Genomic DNA, 23,375 nt, shown 5'->3' with positions numbered 1-23,375 from the left:
GGAAGATAATTTGCCAACAAACAGCCTCCAGTCAGTCACTGAGCAGTCTTGCTTACAGTGGGGGGCTCTCGCAGTTGTTATGGCAACAAATGAGCGTTAACAGCATCTCTGGTGCATGCTGGATCACCTGCAGGCATGACAACATGCACACACAAACACAGACACATGTACACAGCAGCTAATTGCTGGAAAAAATACAATGGTTCACACAAGTGCCTACAAGTGCATCGCACAGGCTCACGTTCCCATAATTACTAGGAGCAGTAACCGTAGGAACACATTTTGTTGTGTGTTTTTATGGCTTAGGGAGGCACTGATATCACATTTCAATCATGCAGAACTGATGAAACAGAACCCATCAAATGTTCAGTGTGCAGATTACTCAAAAACGGTCCTTTCCCACACAAGAGTACTACATGTTTTTGTGGGAAGCTGAGACTAAAATGAACACTCATAAGTTTCTTACTTAAAGACACAAAATGGCAATAAAATATGACAAATATATGGTTGGGGGTTGTGGAAGTGCCCATCGACCCGTGCAAACTTAAGCGTCTGCATGTTTTCACCCCTTCAATACTCAGAGGGCTTGCATGAATTTGTTGTTGTCAGGCTGCAACATTGAACAAGCTGCACATGTACATGGAGATTATGTCTCCTATAAGAATTCGGTGAACAAATGCATGTGTGCAGACTTGCAATACATTTTGTTTGTAACTCACCAGGTTTGATCTGCTATTCCAAGAGGACCTCATCCTTAGGCGAAGAGAGTTTTATCATCATTGATGCTCAGTTTGTATCATAGAACTCTCTGTAGAGAGGTTTTATTGCTCCTTTTCTAGTAATAAAGTCCCTGTGAATGATCTTACTGACATGCAAAGGCATGATAGAAGCTAGATAGACAGCTCTTGGCACCCTGAACTGGTGGGACATGATTTTCTTTGTCAGAAGCGTGATAATTTCATTGTGGCAGATGGCAAACTTCCACATCGTTCCCCTCTTGGATGAACGTAAAATAATAGAAAGAAAGAAAGAAAGAAAGAAAGAAAGAAAGAAAGAAAGAAAGAAAGAAAGAAAGAAAGAAAGAAAGAAAGAAAGAAAGAAAGAAAGAAAGAAAGAAAAAGAAAGAAAGGAAGATTTCTGCATTTGGAGGAATACAGTTGTACAAATCTCCCAGCAACAAAGCTGTCTAAAAGTATCAGATCAGAACTCCAGAAATCACTTAAAGAGAACCTCACAGACAACACGAAGTAGGCCAAGATATTCCAAAAAGCAACACACAGTATCTGAATCCAAAGAAATAATTGTCTTTAAACATTTATAAGTCTGGCGAAGGTTACAAAAGCATTGCAGACCTCACTTTCCTCAGTTAAGGTCAGCGTTCACAATTTAACAATGATAAAGAAACGGGGATAAAATTATTCCTATTTCAAGACCAAAAACAAAACTGCTGACCAAAAAGAACTCAAAGTTGTATCTGACTTTTACCAAACATCTCTTTATGATTCTTACAACTTAAGAGAAATTGTTCCTTGAACTGATGAGAGAAATGTACAGCAGTAATTCAGAAGAAGAATATTATACCTACAGTCCAACAGGGTGATGGCAGTGTCATGATCTGGGGGCGTTTTTCCGCTTCAAGGCCCAGATGACTTACAAAGAGCAAATGAAACCATAAATTCTTCTCTTTAACAGAAAGCCTAAAAGCAGAAAATCAAGCCACTCAGAACTGGACTATTGTCTGTGGAGCAGCAACAAATCCTCTGAATGATTTGAGGAGATAAAAAAAAACTAAGTTAAGATTTTAGAGAGGCCTAGTCAAAGGCTAGGCCTTTGACTAGCCTTTGATGTGGAGTCAAAGGAAGAAGTGGGCAGCTCATAAACATTTGATGTGGAGAGATGTTTCTTTCTTTTGACTTATTAAACGAGTGAGCTAGACAGAGAAGGAAGGATCTGTGTACAATCATAAAAGTATGTTTTACACTAAATTGGCACCCTATCAAAATCAATCTGATTTTGATAGGGTGCCATGACCAATTAAGCTGAAATAAAACATGTACACAAACTGCAAAACTATAATTGCCTATGTATAAGACTCATAGGCAATAATCGCAAATACCTGATAACAGTTTTTCCAGCAAACTGTTAACTGGTTTCGTTTTCCTCTGATAATTAAAATCATTGTTTGAAAATTGCATTTTTTAAAATTCTTTCTCTGGTATTGAGATTTCTTTTATAATCTGAAACATTTAAATGTAAAAAAAAAATAAATAAATAAAAAATGTATATATCAATCCCAATTATGAAATAATATTTGATACGGTAACATTGCATAAAATTTAATAAGCTTTAATCTCAAATGTGACTTAAATCCAGAGATTATAGTTCATAGTTTGGTAACCAATTTCAAAAACACAGTACATTAAATAAAAAGATACATTTTTGGGTGGGAATAAATTACGTTTCAGTCATTTTCATGCTGTGGCATTATGTCTCAGCGTCCTAGCAGAATATAACATATTTCATGTGCATGGCCATTTATTGCTATGCAGTCTTGACCTGACTGGGAGCATCCATCTTGATTTTGAATGGATCCTCTGAGAATTGGTTTCCTATGACAACACGACAGGACAAAGACAGAGTGGATGTCAGAGTCGCCTTATGAGCAAACACTGAAGTGACACATATAAATAATTTAGTAACAGTGTTTTCTCAATGGGATCTATGGGTAATGTATATGTGTGGCAGCTGCAGGGTTGTTGTTTTTTTTTCAGGATTCCATAACCGTGTAGTCATACATTTAGATTTTTATTTTCATGTACAATCCTGGATGTAAAACATTTTATAGCCATACTCCTAATATTTCAGTAAAAATAGTCTACAAATGTCCTCAGGTTGACCTTCAAACCTTAAGAAACCTTCAAATTTGCATTTGTTTATTCAATATTGTCTTTTAAACAATTTCTATTCAAGTGTGAAGTGGACTGATTATCGAACCAGATGTTAGGATTTATTTGAAGATTTTGAGTAATTTGAATTATTCATGATGTACTGTATTGTAAAGTAAAAATGAAAAAAAGGTCAATAATTTGATTTGAACTGAATTTGATTTCTTTATTAAATGATTTAATATTATTAAATCATTTAATATTCAATTATGTATCTAATATATCTTTCAATTAATTGTTGGCAGATCACTTTTTTTTTTACTTCATTTTATTTATTACATTTTGGCACTGCAAGTACTTGCTCGGCTTTTCACATAACAAAAATGTTTTAAGTAAGTCATATTTCAAAACTTATAAAACTTATGTTTCAACAGGCCACATTTTGAACTTCCTTATTTAACTGTAAAACAAGAACTTCCAGTACGCAGGGAAGATCATTGTGGGTAAAATGTCACTGCAGGAAAAATGAAAATTCCACTGGACCTTAGCCAGAACCGCTGTGCAGAACCAGCTCCAAATAAAAATGCTTGTGGTGACTTGTAACTTCTTGTAAAATAACTCAAGAGAATTTCTGCAGTGAGAGGGGTTTGAGGTCATCCAGGTTCTTAGTCAGCGAGCAACGTTGCTCCAGAAATAATGGATTTAATTGACAAAACTAACTTTTAAGAGAATAAGAGTATTTCACTGCGGGAAAATCAAAATCAGATCGGTGGGCTTACAGTGAGCCCCGCTTCTATCGTGCCGCAAGTGAGGAATGTGGCGGTGGGTCTATAAACTCCCTGATTCATCAGATGAAAGTTGAAGCTGCTTTGGGAAAGTCCTTGAAAGCATCGTGAGCAACAGATGTTGATGGGGATGGAACAAAGGCCCCGTTTGGTTCAGAGTTAATGATGATGAATTCCACAGAGATCCACACAAACGCTAACGCACAATAACAAACAAACCCCCTGAGCTTAAAACCGTACGCCTCCGCAGTGACGGAGCAGAAAATGACTGCGTTCCGGCTGCTGTGTGGGTAAGCTGCAGCGACACCAGCCATGAAAGGTTTTCATTAGGTGCGTCACAGTTTAATTGTCTGCTAAGGAGATGGGGTGGAGGGGGGTTAGTAAGAGATGTGTGTGGGCGCCCTAGCAAAGGGGGAATTAAGGTGCTTAAATATATACTTTAATATACTGAAATAAAAAGACTTCATTTGCAGACTTTCAAAAGACTTTGTTTCACACAAGGAAAATGACAATATCTTATGCAAAAAGTGTTTGCAGCCTTTTAAGTTTTCCACAATTTGTCACGTTTTAACTACGTTTTAAGGTACTCCGTTGGGATTTTAATGTAATACACCAATCCAAACAGGACTTTACTGGGAGTTTTAATGACAGCAATGCAGGTTTTTAGAAAATCTACAGAAAATGAAAATCTGTAAAGTGTGGTGTATTCTTGCATTTAGGCCCTTTACTTTGAAACTCATAGAATTGAATCCTCTTGCAACAGAAGTATACACACATGCACACATCGGCACAATTTTTTTTGTTTCATCCAACACTGGAAATTAGGATTTATCTAGTTTTCAATGCATGTTTACCATTTCAACTGACTGCACATGCTCAGGCACGAGCACGGACAACACTGTCTGCTTTAATGAATGCAAGTGAGAACTATTTCTGTGGAAAGGCTGCCTAAAGTGACAGTTTTAGCTGATCTTTTATGCCTTTATTCAAACTACACAATTGGGAAACTCTGTTTCCCAAATTCCCATATCAACGATTGCCTTTTTATTGGCTGTTTCGCCACATGATCTCTGCTCCGTTTTTACACAATCAGAGCCATTCATCAAATAGGTTTCTCAAATCCCAAGAAGTTTCTGACAGTTTAGCCTTGTATGACAGTGACTCCCTGTTGAACAGTTTCCTTCAGAGTCCAAACTAAATCCACTTAATTTAGTCATGACTTGCTTCTTTTATTCACTGTGATTATTTTTGACTGATAGTCTTAAGCTAAATGACCACGGATATGATTTCCCCTCCCCCAACATACAGTGCAATTTCGCCATAGAGTTAAATAAGCACAAGATTTAGAAGATGAAATGTGCTCCATCCTTTGAAGTTTTATTTGCAGATTATCCAGGGTATTAAACCTACCATACATCAGTTCACATACACTGATGTTTTTTTTTGGTGGACACAGGGCACCAAAACTCCAAAGCTCAGGGGCCCCTGCACTCCGAAGCTCAGGGGCCCTCGTCGCTGTAATTCTGGCCCTGGTTCCAAATTAGAAGTTCCTACGTTTTCAGTGTAAGATTATGCTACTAAAAATAAAAATATGAATTTATTCTACATTCAAGGATGCCAACACGACTGTATGAGTTCGGTGTTTACCCACCAGGTGTCAGTAGCATCATTGCGTTTACTCATATACTGCACACAATTGATGCAGACAAAGGGGGTAATAAGGATGACCTCTAAGCATGCTTAAAAAGAACTGCAATAAGCAAATGCATATTCATTAAGATCTAAATTATGCCAGTGGAGCGATTATAAACACAGCTTTTTATATAGAAAAAGAGCTGGCTTGCTTCCTTTCCACACAGTCTGTTAGAGTCTAATAAATAAAAATGACTTGAATAATAAAGTGTTGACTAAGAAGTATTCCTTGCAATGACTCAGAGGAAATTTGAACAGAAAGAGGATTCTTTGATCCATGCCCTAGTTTTCTTTGAGCAGGGAGGGCGGAGGGAGATGCTTGGCGATCAGGGAGGCGGTTCTTCGTGTCCTCCAGTCATCCTCTCAACTCTTCAGCTCAGTTAGTATTCGGCGTTTGAAAGGAGTCAGACTGCAGCCCACGTCTGGAAGTCACTTTATTGACAAATACGAGAAGAGAACCGACAGCCCGAAAAGGAGGACCTTAAACATCAGGATTTTTATATGTATATTTGCCTCGCTGCAGGATATTTCCCCTTTAATTAACCGTCTCGGATGAATATTACTCCCGTGTGCTGAAATCTTCTGCCACTAACGGTCCACAGTTAGCTTACCTGGCACAGGTTCGCCGCATTTGACCGCTTTTGTGCCGAGCTAGCTGAACCCGGCTGACCTTGCATCACAGAATACCTTCGTTTTTTAATGTTTTAATTTTGAAAAATGTGATTCCATGTCTCTCTCTCTCTTTTTTTTTTCCTGGGAGGAAGCCAAGCCCCTTCATTGGCATCTGACACAGCTGGGTCTTGTCGAGAAGATTGAGGATTAACGTTTTTTTTTTCTCCCCCTCCTTCTTAAAGAAACCCATTTTCTTGGCTTTGCTTTAGCCCAAGTAAAGGTCGAATAAGCAACATGAGCGGAGTGTAAATAAACGCATATTTCACTCATATTTCCCTCCACATATCAGCTGACATAAAGAGCACCAAAAGAATATGGAAAACGAGGTTTTCACCCCACTGCTGGAGCAGTTCATGCTCACGCCTCTGGTCTGCTGGGTAAGGAGGACCCCCCTCAATTAAATATTCAGATGCACTCTCAAAATTTATCACACCGTTTTGTTTTTCTTTGTTAATTTGCACTTTTATTTTTTATTTTTATCTTTATTTTATTTTTTTTACAGGTAAAGAGTGTTGGGCACTCGACGGTGACCGATGGCAGTAAATTGTCGGAATACATCGAGTTGGTGGATGGGATTTACCTGAACGAGATCATGTTTGAGATGTAAGTGATTTGACAGGAAGGGAGACATTCCCATCTGTCCCTTTGGCCTACATCGAGGGACAGAATTAGCCAAATGAGGGCATGCGAAACTAGATTTACAGTCGGGGTGTTGTGTGTGTGTGTGTGTGTGTGTGTGTATATAGTGGTCTTTTTCTGCGATAATTTACATTGTGGTGACGGGTTAAAACGACACTAACCCTCAGGCCATTTTTCTTTTCTTTTTTTTTTTAGGGTCATCCCGTTGAGCAAATTAAAACAACTGCAGCCTCTGTCGAGTTTTTGAATTGAATGTAGGGTACTCACAAAGGGACACTGTTTTGGGTGCAATGCACAGTCAAAAATGTTCTTGCAAAAACGTTCTTGAGGCTTTCTGCACACATTTGTTCTTGTTTTTTTTTTGTTGGTCAATTTAAACTGCTTATTCCAATTTTCAATTTTGTCCCCTTAAGGACTGTGATGCATATGAAAAACTGTGCTGTAGGTTCTTTGATTGAGCTGTTGGTTCTGAATCCAACATAAAATGAAGAAATTGTATGATTATCCTGATTTATTCTAACCATTCATGGTGAATCATAAGAGATGCTTTTGCTTGATAAATTTCTTAAAGAATAGTGAGATTTTACTGCATTAGGGGAAAAACAAATCTGTAAATCACCGGTCAGGGGGAACGCTCTGTGTCTGATTGGTCGGTGCATTTCTGCCCTGTTTTATGGATGCACTGCTTCACAACTTTCAAATGCCAGGATTTTACTCCATGCTAGATACTGAATGTAGGTTACTTTCAAATGCAGTGAGAATGGGTTGTAGTACATCCTATTGGTTGGTGCATTGATAGAACAAAAATTGCAAGATTGATTGGGTTTAATGAACAGGGGACTGCCAATCTGATCAGAGCCGATGAAGGAAAAATGAGCTTATTCCAATCTCTGTCCAATTGATTGTTGCATCTCTAACCTGTGGTGCATGCGTGCAGCATGCTGCTCCACTTTCAATGCTTTTTTTTTCTTCTTTTTCCTTCGCACTACTCTGTCATTTGCAGTAGACTGGAAGATACCCTGGCTTCTTGAGGTAGCTCCCTGCTGTGTTACAGATTAGTCTGCAAATAGTAGCCTTAAGCATGAGAACCACTTAGTATCTGCAGAGAATCTGTATTGGGGGGGGAAAAAAACATGCAAGCTGGTGATGCAGGGAGACCCATAAGCACATGTTTGTTTTTTATCCAATTAAAGCAGAATTGGACTGTTTGCTCCGTTTCTTGGCGTTGAGAGGGAGCATTACATGTCGAATTTGTCTCTTTCCACTCACTGAATTATGCATACGGCATAACAGGAGACGGATTTCCACTCCTTTTGTCTGGCTCCAGGCTTCTACTTCCTGCTATTAGGATTTTCCATATTCATTTTTTTTTTTTAGATTTTTCCACTAATACCAGGCTTTACACTGTCAGCATTTTATCCTGCTTGCCAGTCTTGGGGAGTATTCAACCATGGCTTCTCCCAGTCGAAGGACCGTCACTTCGCAGGAGGGGATTAAGTGTGGCACATCTTGTGTCGCTTCCCATCAGTTATAAAAGTAAAATAACGTATAAAGAAACAAATATATAGAATGTAAAGAGAAAAAAAAAACGGGCACTATTTTAGCCTTGATATAAGATATTTGAATACACGTATTTAGTGCAATTATCAAGAGCTGTGTTGAGATTGGAAGAAGTGTACAGATTTTAAATACAAAAACATTTGTATTTAGGAAGTTTATTTCTTAATCCATTCACCCATGTTGCATTTCCAGAAAGAAAGGATAAAAAGGACAGAAAGCATGGTTGGTCCACTGTAATCCAACTCTAGTTTGCTTAAAAAGTCCAGTTCTTTTGGGCAGGTGTGAATACTCAATCAGACTCTCATGCAGACCAAAAAAGCAAACTCTGGTCCACCTAAAAACCTAGGTCTTAATTCGGTTGAAGTGAACTCTGGCGTGGTTTGAATTCATACGTTAATGCAAGCTGACCAGAGACTGCTCCAAAAGCAGGACGTGGGCTATAGCGCAGAACATTTTGGGTAAATATAACCAAAACAAACCCGTGTCTCTAGCGCTAGTAGGCGAAATGTCTCGTGGTCTTTTACCAACAACAAAAGTGAAGTACTGCTAAAATCTGACATCACTTCATATTCGTTTACATTTCGTTAAGAAGGGAGAGGTTTTTCAGTTGGTTTGAACAGCCTTGGTTCGGAAAAGTATAAATATGTGTAGGATCCCTTTGTTGCACAAAAAACTGATTAACCCTGCTGGCTGTTTCCTGTCATTTGATGACAATCTCTTTCTCCTGCCGTCGCCTCCTTCCTAAGTCCGTGACCTCCCGCTGCTCCGGCGATCAGTCAGCTAAGATGAATCAAGTTAAAGCAGCCGCTTCCATCTCACTCTCTAGTACTTGTTTTCCTCCTCCCTCTTTCAGGCTGCCTTGACTGGCTGAGTTGTTTCAAAGGAGAAAATGTTTAGGAAGGCTCTTTTTAGGTCCGGCCTTTTCTTGTTTACACGTAGCTTGTGCAAAAACAGAACAAGTCCGTGGTATTTTCAGAGCATTTTTTCCCCTATGGGACAGACGGAAATTGGCAAGCGGAAGGATTTTGGGGGGAAGGGATGGATGAGGAACAGACATGGGGGAAATTCTGCCAAAATCTAAAGGATAACCACTTTTGACACAATGTTGCATCCCGGAAAAAGAAAACCAAGTGTTTGAAATGCTAATTGTATGACGGCAACCTCATGACAGCTCCTTAACTCAAGCTTTCAAGGTTAAAAAATGAGACACGGTTAGAATTTCTGTGTATAAATGTATGCTGTGGAAATAAAAAAAATTCTGTTGATGGTTTAGTGATCCTGGAAAGGACAGCACTGAACTGAAATGAACTGTTACTGGTTTGGGGATTGCCTTACAGGATACCAGGGATAGCCAGACAGAGGCAGCACTGTGTGTTTGTGTGCATGAATTTCTGTAAGGCTTCTGTTTGCGTGGGAGAGTGTGTGGATTTGTGGATACTTTTTCTGTTTTTTTTTTTTGTTTTTTTTCATTCCCTGTGCATTTGGTTATGGACTGAGGCAGCTGTTGGTAGTTGTCTGGCCCAGCCGCCCTCCCACACAAAGGCCTTCAGTACTGGTTAGAAGTTGTGTTGGTGAAACTGCACGCTCTTTGTCTGCTTCCCGACTTATGAGAAATGTGTCTGAACAACAAGGAGCTCCGGTAGCAGAAAATATTGTTTTCAGCTTCTGCAGAGAGGCTTCAACTTTTCCTTTTCCTTCTTTGTCCCAAGTTAGTTCATCTATGTCTGGCTGCCCTGGTTCTGTAATTGTTAGCTAGTTTTGTGGTGCCTGGTAGTTTTTTCTTTCAACATATTGGGAGGCCTGAAGGTGGAGATTGATTTATTTGGTTTAATCATATCATGCTAAACTCCTGTACCCTAAATTTTATCTTCCCCACCTCTTCTTTGGTAGTGTTGTTGATCCAATTGGTTTAAAAGGTTTTTTTTATGTTGGTATCCTGCAAACACTTCTATTTATTATGAAAATAATGTGCCCAGTGCTTGATTTCAAAATACGCATTTACCTTGCCGATGGGGTGGGCAGTTATTATGTCGTTAATTATTTACCACAAAAAATTTCTTTTAAGAATCTTCATGGTATATACAAAACTGACAGCATGATTGGAAATTTTTTCTGCTATTTTCTCCACTGTTCCACAAAAGCCTCATGAAATATCAGTAAATTTGAAAATGATTAAATGCAGTAGGGATTCACGCTATATCGGCACTAATATCGGTATCGGTTGATTTTCGTCCATTTTTAAAATTTATTGTGTCGATCCGATGTGAACAAACAATATTTACTTTTATCTTGTCGCTTTCTGTTCCTGGTCATTTTTCCCAAAATATATATAAAATTGTTTATTGGCATTAACAGCAATATTAATATTGGATATTGCTATTGGCCCAAATTTTCACATCGACGCGAAGAAGCCTGTTTTAAATGGGAATGTTTTTCAAGAACTAAGTGTTTCTAATGCTATGATTGAGTTTCCATGGCGTGCCAGTTTCCTAAAAAAAATTAGCATAATCTTCATCAATATCACAATAATACCACAAAGTATTGTGACTGAATTCTCACCCACCCCTAACATGCAATAATGTATCTACAAAATACAGAAAAATTCCTCCTGAATCCCTTTTTGTTTTTATAAGAAAAGAATATTAAAGTTAATGTTTTGCTGATGGAGTCAGTTGTTCCAGTATGAGCTGCAGTGTTGTGTGAATGTGTCACCGATCCAAAAACGGGGCAAATCAACTAGCAGCAGTTGTCATCAGGACAGCACGGGAGAGCGTAGACGGACCCCGGGATTATCTAACGGTTTGCTGACGGACACCCAGATGGCACAGGGACCCCTCCCCTTTGCCCTCGTGTGACTGACATCATCCAGCCAATTACATTGCCTCCGTTCTGCTGTCATACCAATTGGCTTCCACGCTCAGCGGAGAAGGTGCCAGTAAAAAATTGTCAGACACGCTGCTTGTCTGAAATCTGTTTTCTTGGCAGTTCTGTTGAGCAGTGCTGGCTGGCTGGCTGGCCCCTTCAGCGAACCGTTTATTCCATCTTCTTCAGGCTGTTGGGGAAACAAGTGGAATTGTTGTAAAGAAAATCGACACAATAGAGATTTTCCTCTAAGCAGCTTCACACTATTTTCAATGTTTATCGAACAGTCCTGTTTTACTGTATACAGGAATACCACAAAAATCGAGTTTAGTTTTTATTTAACTTCTTTGTACCTCTTAGTCTAGATGTCTGTATAAAACCTGTCCAAATCTTCTTGTGAGTTAACCCTTGCAGGCTCAGGCACTACTTATTGTCCCTAGCCATGCTTCAGTAGACCGTTTACTATTGGTTGATTTCACAGTTCAATCATAATTCTTCAGCCAAGCATTAGCTGTATCTCGATGCACATCACCCTCTCTGACTCCACTCTGATGTGCATCATATTCAGTAATGTGTTCCAGAAGAGGTATGAGTAAGTTGCTCCTCTCAGTGACCTTCTCTTTGCTTTAATAGCCATTGATTGTAAAGTTGAGGCAATAATTTTAAATGCATAGCAATTTCTTTGTTCTACTTGTGCACAAGGAGAAGTTCCACATCAGACTACTTTAAAGTTTTTGGTCAGAGTTCCTGACCGTAAACCCTTAAAGTGTAACTTGTCATGCTCATGTTTTGTGGATGCCATTCTTTGTCAATGGGTCAACACTTTTTTTTTTTTTTATATATTATTGACAGTAACATCATACATGATTTTTACATTACCAAATTAACTGTGCTTCTTTTCATTTGGTTTAACTGTAAAACAATAGTTATTCTTATTTTTCATTGATTACGCATTGATGCAGAATCATTACTATCGACACCAAGATGCATCCAAGAATCAGTAAAACGTACACAGATCTACACTTGGGTTAGTCCATGCTCATGAAAAAGCCAGCTCACTAGGAAAAGATGTAACACCTGTTTTTTTTTTTTTTTCAGCACGCCAAAAGTTTCATGAATCATTAACTGTCATGTAAGGTCTGTAATGACCGAGGAGTTTTAGTCCACATTTGACGTTTGTTCTTGTTTTCTTCTGATGTTTGTATTTTTACAAGTAGAATACAGATTAGAAAAGTCTTCTTTTTTTTTTTCTTTAAGAATATCTGTAAAGTGTGGATATCCCATTGATGCTTGATTATTTTAAGTCTTTTACATTTAACATAATTGGATATGGAAAAATTCTGGCAAAATTTCTTAAAGAAAAACATGAAGCATTTGTTAACTTCTGTGCCATTAATCAGTGGTATTCTTACTTTGATTACTAACAGTTTGTCACATTTTGCTTCCTTTCTTATTTGAAAATAAGAGCTGAAAACATGGTCTGGGTGAGGGTGTGTATCTGGGACTCTTCATGGCAGTTTGCACTCGTAAAGCAACTAGAAAGAAAGCAGTTTGTAACACAGAATTCACTTTACAGTGGAATCAATGATCTCATGGCTCGAGACCTTGTTACAACCCTATTATACATGCAGCTTAGTCCTTGTGACTGTCATCACTTGAGTGTGATGTGATTTGTTGAAAGGTGTTTGAGATAAGTGTTGGCAGTAGAGATGTAAATCTCAGATTTTTGAAGACTGCTCTTTTGTTCATGATCTTCTAGACTCTTTATTATTCATTTTGTGTACTTTGCTTTGTATTACGTTAATGCTTCTGCAATCTTAAAACTAAGCCAAACATGTTATCTTTTGAAATGGAAAAAGAACTTGAAAATATTGTAGAATTTTGTGCACATGATGAGGATGGTTGCCTTGCTTTTGAAGGGTAGAAATCAGGAAAAAGTTCTTCTTATATTTTAAAGCGCTGCTTAATACATGGGAAGCACCCCAAAATTCGATCACTCAATTAGTTGGCATGTTGAACAGAAATGAGTTGATGACAAGTACAATTGGCACAGAAAAACCACATAGGAAATATGTACTGAATATATATTCCAACTGTGACACATATCAATATGGCAGAGTTAATTTAGTTTCATGGTTTATAGCAGAAGATTAGTTGCAACTCCCTCTTGGAAAGACATTCCTGTCTGTAATTGCTTTTTTCTTGATGGGCTACAAAGTAAAAGAAGAGGCTGAAAAACTTTATACACTACATTGTATTTAAGAAAGTAGTCAACAGTCATTGGTTCATTTTTTTTTATCTTCACTTCAGTCTGAAGCTAAGGACAACAGGAAAGGACAACTTTTCCTGTTGTCCTTGTTCGTTGTTCTCAATCACCTCACTCCTCTGCTTTCTTCTGTTTCCTGTATGGGCCAGGTTATAGCATACATAGTTCAGATTCTTGTTCTGACAAAAGAGAGCCAGGGTTATCTGCTGCTGGGCTGTCTCCTCTTTTACTGCTACTGTCTGCACAGGGGGAGTCGAGGCGTTTTTGTTAGAACATGGAGTTTGATGTTCATCTTGTATCACTCGCAGTCATCTTTTGAGTCATGCCAGTTCCTTTGCGTCTATAAAGCGGCAGGATGTGCATCATGCTTGTTAGGAAACTGCAGCTGTGACCTTAAGGGAAGAAAGCTTGACACACAGTTGTGGTAAAGCGAATCACTGTTAGCCTTATGACCAAGGAAGTGCTTAACCTATATTTCCAGATCCGAGTTATCCTCTTACTTTACTGCAATGCAATATCCTTCAGACGTTTTTCCAACTAGAAATCCATTTGGATTAATTATTTAACTTTCACATTTCCTTTTTGTCTACTTCTGTTATCTGCATTAGTTTGCTAGTGCTGCTTTTTTTGCAGTCGATGCAGAGTCGACACTTTGTCCATCTGTTCCTAGCCTCCCAATGGCTTAGGGGACATGTAATCCCCCCATATTCCCCTCAAAGACATTTACTATAAAACATCAGCAGGATTATTGAGTTCCATTAATTGCAGCTTAACATTGAGCATTAGCAGCAGGGTTGTGATAATTATTAACCAGGTACAATATTTCTGTTCCATAGAGGAACTTGGAGCAACTTATTTAAGGCAGAATTACACTCGTATTATAAAGGGATTTCATACTCCGTACAAATAAATTCACAGGATTACAATTTAAGTAATTTTGGTCAAATGAGATACTGACTGAATAACAAATGAGCCCAACTAGGGGTGGGCATTTATCATATCGTTTATCATTTATTGTGATGAATTTCTTATAAGGATTTTGATTTGTTGTTGTCACAATGAATTCCAATTAATGTTTACAAAAACTGTCCTTTATTGTTGGAGTTGATAGTTTACTATTTTCTCTACTATTCAATAAAAGCATCAATAAATACCAATAAATTTGAAAATACACTCTCTGTACAATTTAATGATTCATTTCATGTGACCGGTGTCGTAAAGAAGCGCATTACAAATGGTAATGTTTTTCAAGAGTAGTATTTGTGTTTGTAGGGTTATAATTGCGGTGACACACAATCAGTCATATAGTCACCTAGAAAATATGTAATGAATAGTTGTCATCATCCCTTTTATTGTTATCACAATGGTACCAGTTCCTACTAATACAGTGGAGGAGAGAAGAAAAGAAAGTGAAGAAGCCATATGGAAGCTTGGAGACAAAGATGGGATACAATTGACTTCATGGGGAGGAAAAACAAGAAAATTGAGCAATAGGTAACGTACATAAATAAATGGTCGGGAATTCAGCAATCTGTTTTGTTTTATGGTGCGCAAAAACATGCAGACAATTTTAGTTGTACTAATAAGCATGTTCAAAAAATGAGATTTATTGCTAACCAAATGAAGGAGGGGCTTTCCTTAAGAGGCCACTATTGTGGATAGAGAAACAATATAGCAAATACAACAGTTTGCATTAAATGAGCGAGTAAACCTTTCGAGTCCTGAGTTGGACCAGCCTTTAAACCTTCATACCTGACAGATTTTGGTTCATATTGATGTGATGGCATCAGGCAGTTGCTGCAAATTTGTTGACTGCACATCCGTGACGCAAACCTCCGATTCCACCACATCCCGAAGCCGCGCCATTGGTTTGAGATGTATTGACAACACTGTCGTGTTCAAGAAATGGGTTTGAGATTAGTGGAGCTTGGCAACATATTGGATTATCCTGCTGGAAGTAACCTTTAGAAAATGAGTGCACTGTGATTGTAAAGGTCAGTAGCAAAGCCCAGGTAGGTTGTGGTGTGTATGAGGTTTAGTTGATAATAAGGGGTTGAAAGTGTGCCTAGAAAATATCCCTCATGCAATTATGCCTCCGACCTCAACCATGGATACAGGTTAAAACGGATGACTGAATGTTGTTTATGCCAATTTTTCACCCTGTTATTTGAATATTGCAGATGAAATTTAAGATAATCAAACCAGGCACCTGTCTGAGTGGCAGCCTCAGTTTACAAGGCTGCCACTCCTGTTCTTGACTGACAGAAGTGGCATCTGGGTGCGTCTTTTACTGCCCATCTTCCTTTAAGGTTTGACAGGTTTTACATTCAGATATGGCATTAACTAGCAACCAGTTTGCACATAATTCTTTGTAATCCCGAGATTGCACAAAAAAATCTCAGTAGATTAGCAGTTTCTAAAATACTGAGACCAGACCCAGTTGCTTGGCACCGATAACCATGCAAGGTTTAAAGTTATTTGAAGCATTCTGATGGTTGGTTGGAACATCAGCGAATCATCGCCACCATATCTAGAAGCATATGTGATTGATCAATTTGTATGTGCAGACAGCTCTACCTAATCAAGCCCTTGGTGAGTGTAGTTTATTGAACTAAGGAGATTTTACACTGAGGTAGTAACTTTCTCTATAGAGATGTTTATAATTCAGTTTCTGTTGTCAACTCCGAGACTTCAGTATCAAAAATAATTTGGATATACATTATTAGATTTGAGATCCTTGTCGAAATCCTGATTAGACATTTTAGTATGTGCTAGGTTCTATTTTCTTTTCTCATTTTCACAAACTGAACTATTAACCTACACTGGGCTTAAGTGGTTCTCTGCTCGCGTTGCCTGGCACACTTCAGGGGCCAAGCCCACACCGCCCCGCTGTGCTTGGACAGTACAGCTTATAATCCCTAGGTCCAACACGTGGCCAAATGTAGCCTGCATTCTCTTTCTTTGTGTGTGTGTGTGCACATTTAGGCCGCTTTCTGTATCTGTGTGTATGTGCGTGGCTGCCCAAGCTGAGCCTAATTCAGCCTGTCATATATAGGTTAACACTACTCCATAACCCACTCAGCCTATCAAAGGCGGGACATGGGAGGAGGGGGCCCAGTGGCCCCAGGGTCTGAGGCTGCGGCGACGACGGACAGCACCAACGGGTCGGCTTCTGACCGGCTGTCTGGCCCAAGAGTTGTCTACCTTCCTGGCAATTGAGCTGGCTTTGGCTGGTCATCCCTAATCTTTTTGTGTATTTAAAGTGTTAGGTTTACTGTATCAGCCGGATTAAGAAGCCTGGGTGGGGGTAATAAGCGTATTTTTGACAGCCGTTACTGCTGTAAGTCTCCGTATTTATTTGCCTACTAATCAAAGAGTGTGTCAGGCCGCCCTACGCTGATTAGGGGCTGCATCCGTAAAGCGATGTTTTGGTCATGTTTCTGTGACCGCCATGTTGTCAGCTGACTGCAACGACAATGAAGGAATGCCATTTTTCTCTCGCACACCACATTACCCTGCTCGCCCTGATAGGATTATAGCCTCCTCTGTGATTTTAATTACTGAGTTAAACAGACCCCCCACAATGGGCTTCGAAAGGGGCTGTGTGTGTGTGAAGGGGGGAGATGGGGCAGTCACATGGGGGTTCATTTAGACCAGAATTAAAAGAACCCTGTGTTCTGCAATTAGCATAAATGTTTGTCTGTGTGTATTAGGGTGAAGGCTGGCCTAATGCTAATTGACACATACAAAAATTAGCCTGTTGGATTAGGTAAAATGTTTTTTTTTTGTTTTTTTTGTTTTTTTAATGTAAAACTTACATTTATGCCTTGATTGGCATCTTAAATTTTAAGGCTTATTTTTAGACTCCTGGTAAAGCAAATACATGAAATATGTTGATTAATGTTCCACTTCCTACTAATCAAAGGAAGTGGAACATATAGCCTTGATTTAAAGGAACCATGTTTCAGCATCTTGGCAGTTTTCTGGAAACCAACAGTTAATTTTAGAGCTTTGTATATTTCTACCTTTAAAACATGTTTTTCTATCTATTATGAGCCACAAGCAGACAATTGAGTGAAAACTGATTATACATTTCTACTGTGAGTTTTGAGAAAGTTCATTTTTTATTTCTTTATTCCAACAGTAAATTATACATAGAATGGTACAACAGATCAGATGTCTATGCAATATGATGCAAGTTCACGCATGACTTTACTTTTGCTGCTGCACTACAAGCTTCCATCCATTCATAAACAATCTGACCCCTCATCTTCTCCTTCTGCTTTAAGAGGATAAATTAAGCATTTGACTCAAAATTAGGTCGTCATGTGGATATGTAATGTCGATTTGAAGTTCATGTAAAAAATTGACGTGAAAAAATAGAACTTTACATTGATGATGTCGGTGTTATAAGAGTCTCCAAATTTTGAGTCAGCAAATCTCATAAGTTATTGAGATCTGTTTCTCAAACAACACAGGAAGATCTCTGGTCAGCATCGCGGTCAACAGAAGATTTCTAACTAGAATAATTAAAAAGATAAAGCGCATTGCTCGGGACATGAAGGACACTTTTAATATCTCTTTGTAGCAAAATCAGCTTGTACTACTTTGTAGCGTCTTCCTTGATTCTACAAAGTGGTGGAATGTTTTAAAGTTCTTAAACTTCAGCCTTGAGCTCGCCATTTCTTCTATCTTGGTGCAGTTTTGGCTATAAAAGATGTACACAAGCTAAACATCTTGAAATTTCCTGTTAAGTGATTAGCACAAGTGATTGCAAAGTTGTTGTTAGGCAGATAGCTGAGTGTCTTAAACAGAAGGAATACATATTAAACTGTGAAGAAGTTTTTCAGGTGACTATTTTATGCCTGACCAATCACTTAATGTTACTTCGCTTTATTTAACAAACATTTCTTCTCTAGATCTGAAATGGTTTAAATTTTTTTACATTTTTTTTTTAAGTGTGTGTGGTCCGCTGTACATAATCATGTTGTACCATATTTGAAAAAAATCTATAAAATAAATAACATTTAATTTTCTTGTCTTCTATGTAGAAATCCAAAAGCAACAGTGCAGAGGACCAACAAGAAAGTAAACAATGACCCTACACTGCGCATTCAGAACCTTTCTATTCTCATCAGGCAGATTAAAGCCTACTATCAGGTAAGACGCTTTTCTTTTACTTAATCAAAAGTTCAGTTTTCTTGCTTGGGTTAATATGTTTTTGTATTTCTCTGTACGTGTCACATTTTATGTGGTTTTGGTTCATAGTTTTCAACCAGTTAGCCCAGAAATCAAATAAATTTCCCATCCAAGCTTTTGCTTGACTTACACATATTTTTATAGATCCACACAAGAACATACCCATAATTACTTGGCTGTATAAACAGAAAGATATTTGCAGATGTGAATGCGTGTGATGTGGTATCCAGATTATCCAGAACTCAGTTTAAATTTATGGAGCCATCTGACATCAGAAATGTAAAACACATAGATGCAGCTACATGTCTGCTGCTTACACTGACTCTCTTGCATTAATTTCAAATCTTAGCATTGGTGCAAGTGTCGTCCCTCTCAACGAGTTGACACACTAAGTGGAATTTGTTTGAACACAGCTAAACTTTCACAAGAAAAACTCAGAAGTGAAAGCAAGAGATATGCTCAGTTTCCTCTAAGGAGGTTTTATCTTGTCATCAGCCTTTCTCCACTTCATAGGCTTGCATCAGCTCAGCAAGCTTTAAAACATGTTGGTTTTTGTTCACGCCGTGATTAATCTTCACTTGATCAGAAAGAACATAATTTCAGTTTCTCTCTCATCTCCGCTAAAATAAACTACGGGAGACGAAATTTTAAGATGGGTTTCTGAAATAAGGATAAAACTTTGGTGTAATGATTTCAAGTACAGCGGTTGTAGATATATGCTGCTATTTTTGAAACTAATCTTTTTATTATGGTTTTGCTGTTTGGTCCTTGACATGAAAGAAGAGAAGAAAATGTTAAAATGAATGTTTTATACCACTTCTACACTGAAGTTTCTTTTTCTTCTATATCAAGAGTCACTTAAAAAAAAGTGTATTTCAAAACGTACTCAGACTTGTCTGGAGATCACAGAAAAGGGTCAACGCACTAACTAAGAATTTAGATGCACCTCTAAATTCAGGTCAGAAGAAATTCCTGTTTGTAGCAATGTCTTTCAGATTCTGTATTGAAATGTAAATCTATGATTTAACTCGAAATGAGAGTGCTTAGGAAAAAAGGTTTTTTGTTTTTCTTTCAAGGTGGAATTGGCTTTGTCGGCACATGTAGAGGTATCAGTGAGGCGATGCGGGTTCCTACGAAGTCCAAAGTCTTTTTCAGCTTGGTAATGGTGGTGCCAGTTGTCAGCTGGAATGGCGAATGCCATCTTTTTGGCGTGGTTTGTTGTTTGTTTGTCCTGTTTCTGTACCGTCTTGACCAAAAAGCTCGATGCCAGTCAGTAATTTGCTATAACTTCTATGTAAAAGCAGCCATCACAGCAAAATGTTGCAATATGTATTTAACATGAGTCATCATTTTTGTTGGAATAGCTTGGCATCTCGGTGGATTGTGACCCAACAGGCTGTTCCATCAGTGTGGTAAATTAAGGCAGTGATGTCAAAGTCTGGTCCTGGAGGGCTGGTGTCCTGCAACTTTTAGGACACTGGTCCAGCAGAACTTAAGCAAATGAATAGATTATCACTCAACTTTAAAAATTTAAAAAAAGTTTTTAGTTCAGCATAAGTTATCAAAAGTAATCACTGGTTAGTTTTTTGTTCACTGATTGCGAACATCCTGCTAATTACTCCTAGATTGTCTTATGGAAACGGTCACTCTATTGTTTCGCTGATGATGTTAAAAGCTCCATTAGGCTGCTTCAAATTGCCAGCAGAATTAACCGTTATAAGTGGCTACTTGGGTTAAGTTGTGACCTTCAAAGTCTGTGGAGGATGAGACGAGGAAAGGTTAAAGGCATTAGCAAGGGTCAATGTTGTGACTCTGTAAGCTACAAGACAAGTCCAGTGCAATTATATAATGGTAGCATTTGAAGGAGTAATAAAATGTTAGTTTTGTGCACAACTGTTGAATGTTACATTTGTGTTTTAATTTTAAGTCACTTTACTCTATTAATAGGTTGCCACATATTCTGAAAAAATTTAGGGATTTTTCTCTTCTTATTTTAAATTGGCTGTATTGTTGTTAAAACAAACTACTCTAGACTCAAATAAGTTTTTGAGTTCAGTAGCTGATTTAATAATTTTATCATTGTTTGTGGGGGGGAAAAATTGACAATTAGCATGTTAATTCTACCCAATTAAATAATTAGTTTTGGTTCCTGTGTTTGATAAACGGTGGCGGAGAAATGTCTAAACATGCTATTGCTGAACTGGTGCTGTTTTCTGAACCATTTAGCTGTCAGGTTTGCATGGTTTTAGATTTAGGGGGACATTATGGGCCAACAATGAAACTCTTGTTCATGTTTGACGTTTGATTAATCCTGCCTATTTGTGTCTGCATCGCCCTGTTGACCTCTGGGTCACACTATTGTTCTGCCACTTGTGTCTGTAGGCCCCTGCCTTACAGAGACCACCTATGGGGTTTAAATCCCTCGCTATGTGTTCATCTGCCCACATGATGGCATTCCAAAGACTTTATTGCTCCCTAAAGGTTTCTTGATTGAATGCAATTCATGTTTTATGCCAAAGTGGAGGTAGAAGGCAAAGATTTTATTGAAACTTTTTTTTTGCCATTTTTCTCTATTTATAGTCATATTCAGTAAAAGCCAATTATAGATTTTATTGGTTTCATGTACAATAAACTTAAATGTGATGTATTCATTGCTGCAGGTGGAAAATTGTCATCAACAGAAACGACAGCTTGAAAACATCAGTGTGTAATTTCTATAAGCTGTTTCACTTATTGACATGAGTTACTGAAATAAATGACCTTCTCAATAATATTCTGATTATATACATCTATGTCCTGCTTATAATTTTTGAAATTACAATAAATCCAGCAGCAAAACAAATTCTGGGTGGAGAGCACACAAAGTGGATCAGATCAGTATTATTATTTCAATACGTGGACTTGAGCACAAAACAAAACGGGGCTTCTTCATTATCAATGTTTACAGTATAAATATCACAGAGAGCTGGAAAGACTATATATTCCAAATGTGTTGAGCTGTTAATGGGCTTTGTACACTGTGGTAGTTGTCGACATTTAAAATATATATATGTTAATATATCTATATTGGTCCCAAAATTGAAAACAATTCTAGATCCAATATCGGTGACTATGATGATGATCCATAAGGGCAGATCCGTTTAGCCTAATTCTATGCTTGGTGCATAGACTTGTGCAACATCGTGCTCTATTATTTATTTTTTACATCATATTTAGAATTCCTAATTGGATTTTCAGAACTATCTCAAAGGTTTGTTGCAGTTTTTTTATGTTTGACCTAGGTAGTCGATATATTGTTTTTGTCAGCATGTATTATACTTCTAATTTTACTGATTTAACAAATTAAAGTTGAGTTGTTTCTACATGTATGACCAAGCTGGTGAAGCAGTTGAAGTATTTAAGTGTGCTGTATTGGTGCAGAGTTATCAAATTTATAATTTACAGCATTTGTCTGTGTTTTTTTTTTTTTGTTTTATAAAGAAATGTTTTTACGGACTTCTTTTCTGTCTCAGATCGGTATTGGCTGATGGTAAATCTCAAACATCTGTGTCGGTATCGAAAGTGAAGAAAATGGATCTGTGCATCCCTAATTTATAAAACCAAACATATTTTCAAACGGCATCATTTATCTAAGATTATGTTTGTAAAGGATTGAGCCAGTCGAGAAGCAGTTTGAAAGCCATACATTTTAAAAACATAGGCCCATTTCTATTTACATTTGTTGTTGTTTATGTTCTGTGCATGGTGGTACAACACATGCTGTGCAGATGGTGACACGTTTTTCTTATTTTCATTTCTATCGTCTTAAACTTGAATTTTGTTGTGACTTCCTCTACAAAAAACTCATCTCTCTTTTCATAGGGATATCTGCAAAGCCAGACTCATTCTGTGCTTGTTCTAATGTATTTACTTTTTCTATACTCTGCACTAAAAGAAAGAGCTAATCAATTGCACAATTCCATTTTAGTAATTAATTTTAATTAAAATGGGGGAGATAATGGAAAGTAATTCATTTAAAGATTTAGGCAAGTCAGCAGCACTTTGTAAATGCCACCAAAAAATGCACTGATGTCAAAAGCTGTTTGACTTCATTAAATCTGAGTCTTTGCCAACTCCCTAAAGGATCTTCTGGTGTCGGGAGGAAACCTAATTCATTAAGTTTGTTGGATTCTTCTAGGCAGACAGTTGAGGACCTTTCCTGGGTCTGTTCTTTGTCCTTCACCTCCCCCCACTCTTTCTTCCTCCTCTCATCTCTGTACTGTGTGTAATTTTAGGAGCTTGTATTGAGAGCGTATGAGGATGAGTGAAGGTTGACAAGAAATTCAATAATGACGGCTTACATTTCATAAAATGAGCTCTCTTGGGCTGAGCTGAGTGTTTCCACATCATGTGTCATTTTGGTGTAAAATCATTGTTTTTCCCTCCCAGTTAAGATATATTGTGTAGGAGGTCGTCTACGTCTAGACAGGCTCTACTCTTTGATTTCAGAATCTGGTAAACAGATCAAGACTGGGGGAGCTGTGACCTGCCTCCCCGTATAAATTGTATTGCACTTTTTTTTCCCTTTTTTCTTTTTTTAATGGAAGTTAAAATGCTGAAGTCCCATTTTCTGTAAAATGGAACACATTTTCATAAAATTCAGCACTATTTTGGAGCAGTGTATTAACGTTTACAGTTGCTTGGTCATTTTTCCTTTGATTTTTGCACGGCTTAGTCCGCTGAAGAGTTCGAAGCCTCAGTGGTTTGTCCAAATATATGCTGGGCCTCTTTTTAATTTAGTGGCCTTGGTTTGGCATTCTCAGGCAGAATGTAGCA

The 23,375-nt window shown here is 38.0% G+C and overlaps 1 protein-coding gene across 10 annotated transcripts in view; it reads left to right on the top strand.

The window, feature by feature from the left end:
- Positions 1-5,653: 5,653 nt before the first annotated feature.
- Positions 5,654-23,375, top strand: part of ccdc88ab (coiled-coil and HOOK domain protein 88ab) — a 69,921-nt gene continuing 52,199 nt past the window's right edge. For 5 of the 10 annotated variants that reach the window (XM_008428750.3, XM_008428747.3, XM_008428748.3 and 2 more), the window contains exons 1-3: positions 5,654-6,411; positions 6,537-6,637; positions 18,413-18,521. In XM_008428750.3, the coding sequence (XP_008426972.1) occupies positions 6,349-6,411; positions 6,537-6,637; positions 18,413-18,521 (273 nt within the window). In that variant the 5' untranslated portion in view covers positions 5,654-6,348. The remainder of the gene's footprint in view (positions 6,412-6,536; positions 6,638-18,412; positions 18,522-23,375) is intronic. The other 5 variants (XM_017309029.2, XM_081616157.1, XM_008428753.3 and 2 more) reach the window with 1 other exon arrangement.

The sequence above is a fragment of the Poecilia reticulata genome, chromosome 15 (genome assembly GCF_904066995.2).
Source record: "Poecilia reticulata chromosome 15, P_reticulata-male-v2, whole genome shotgun sequence".
NCBI classification, from domain to species: domain Eukaryota; kingdom Metazoa; phylum Chordata; class Actinopteri; order Cyprinodontiformes; family Poeciliidae; genus Poecilia; species Poecilia reticulata.
This window is presented reverse-complemented; position numbering and strand designations above follow the sequence as displayed.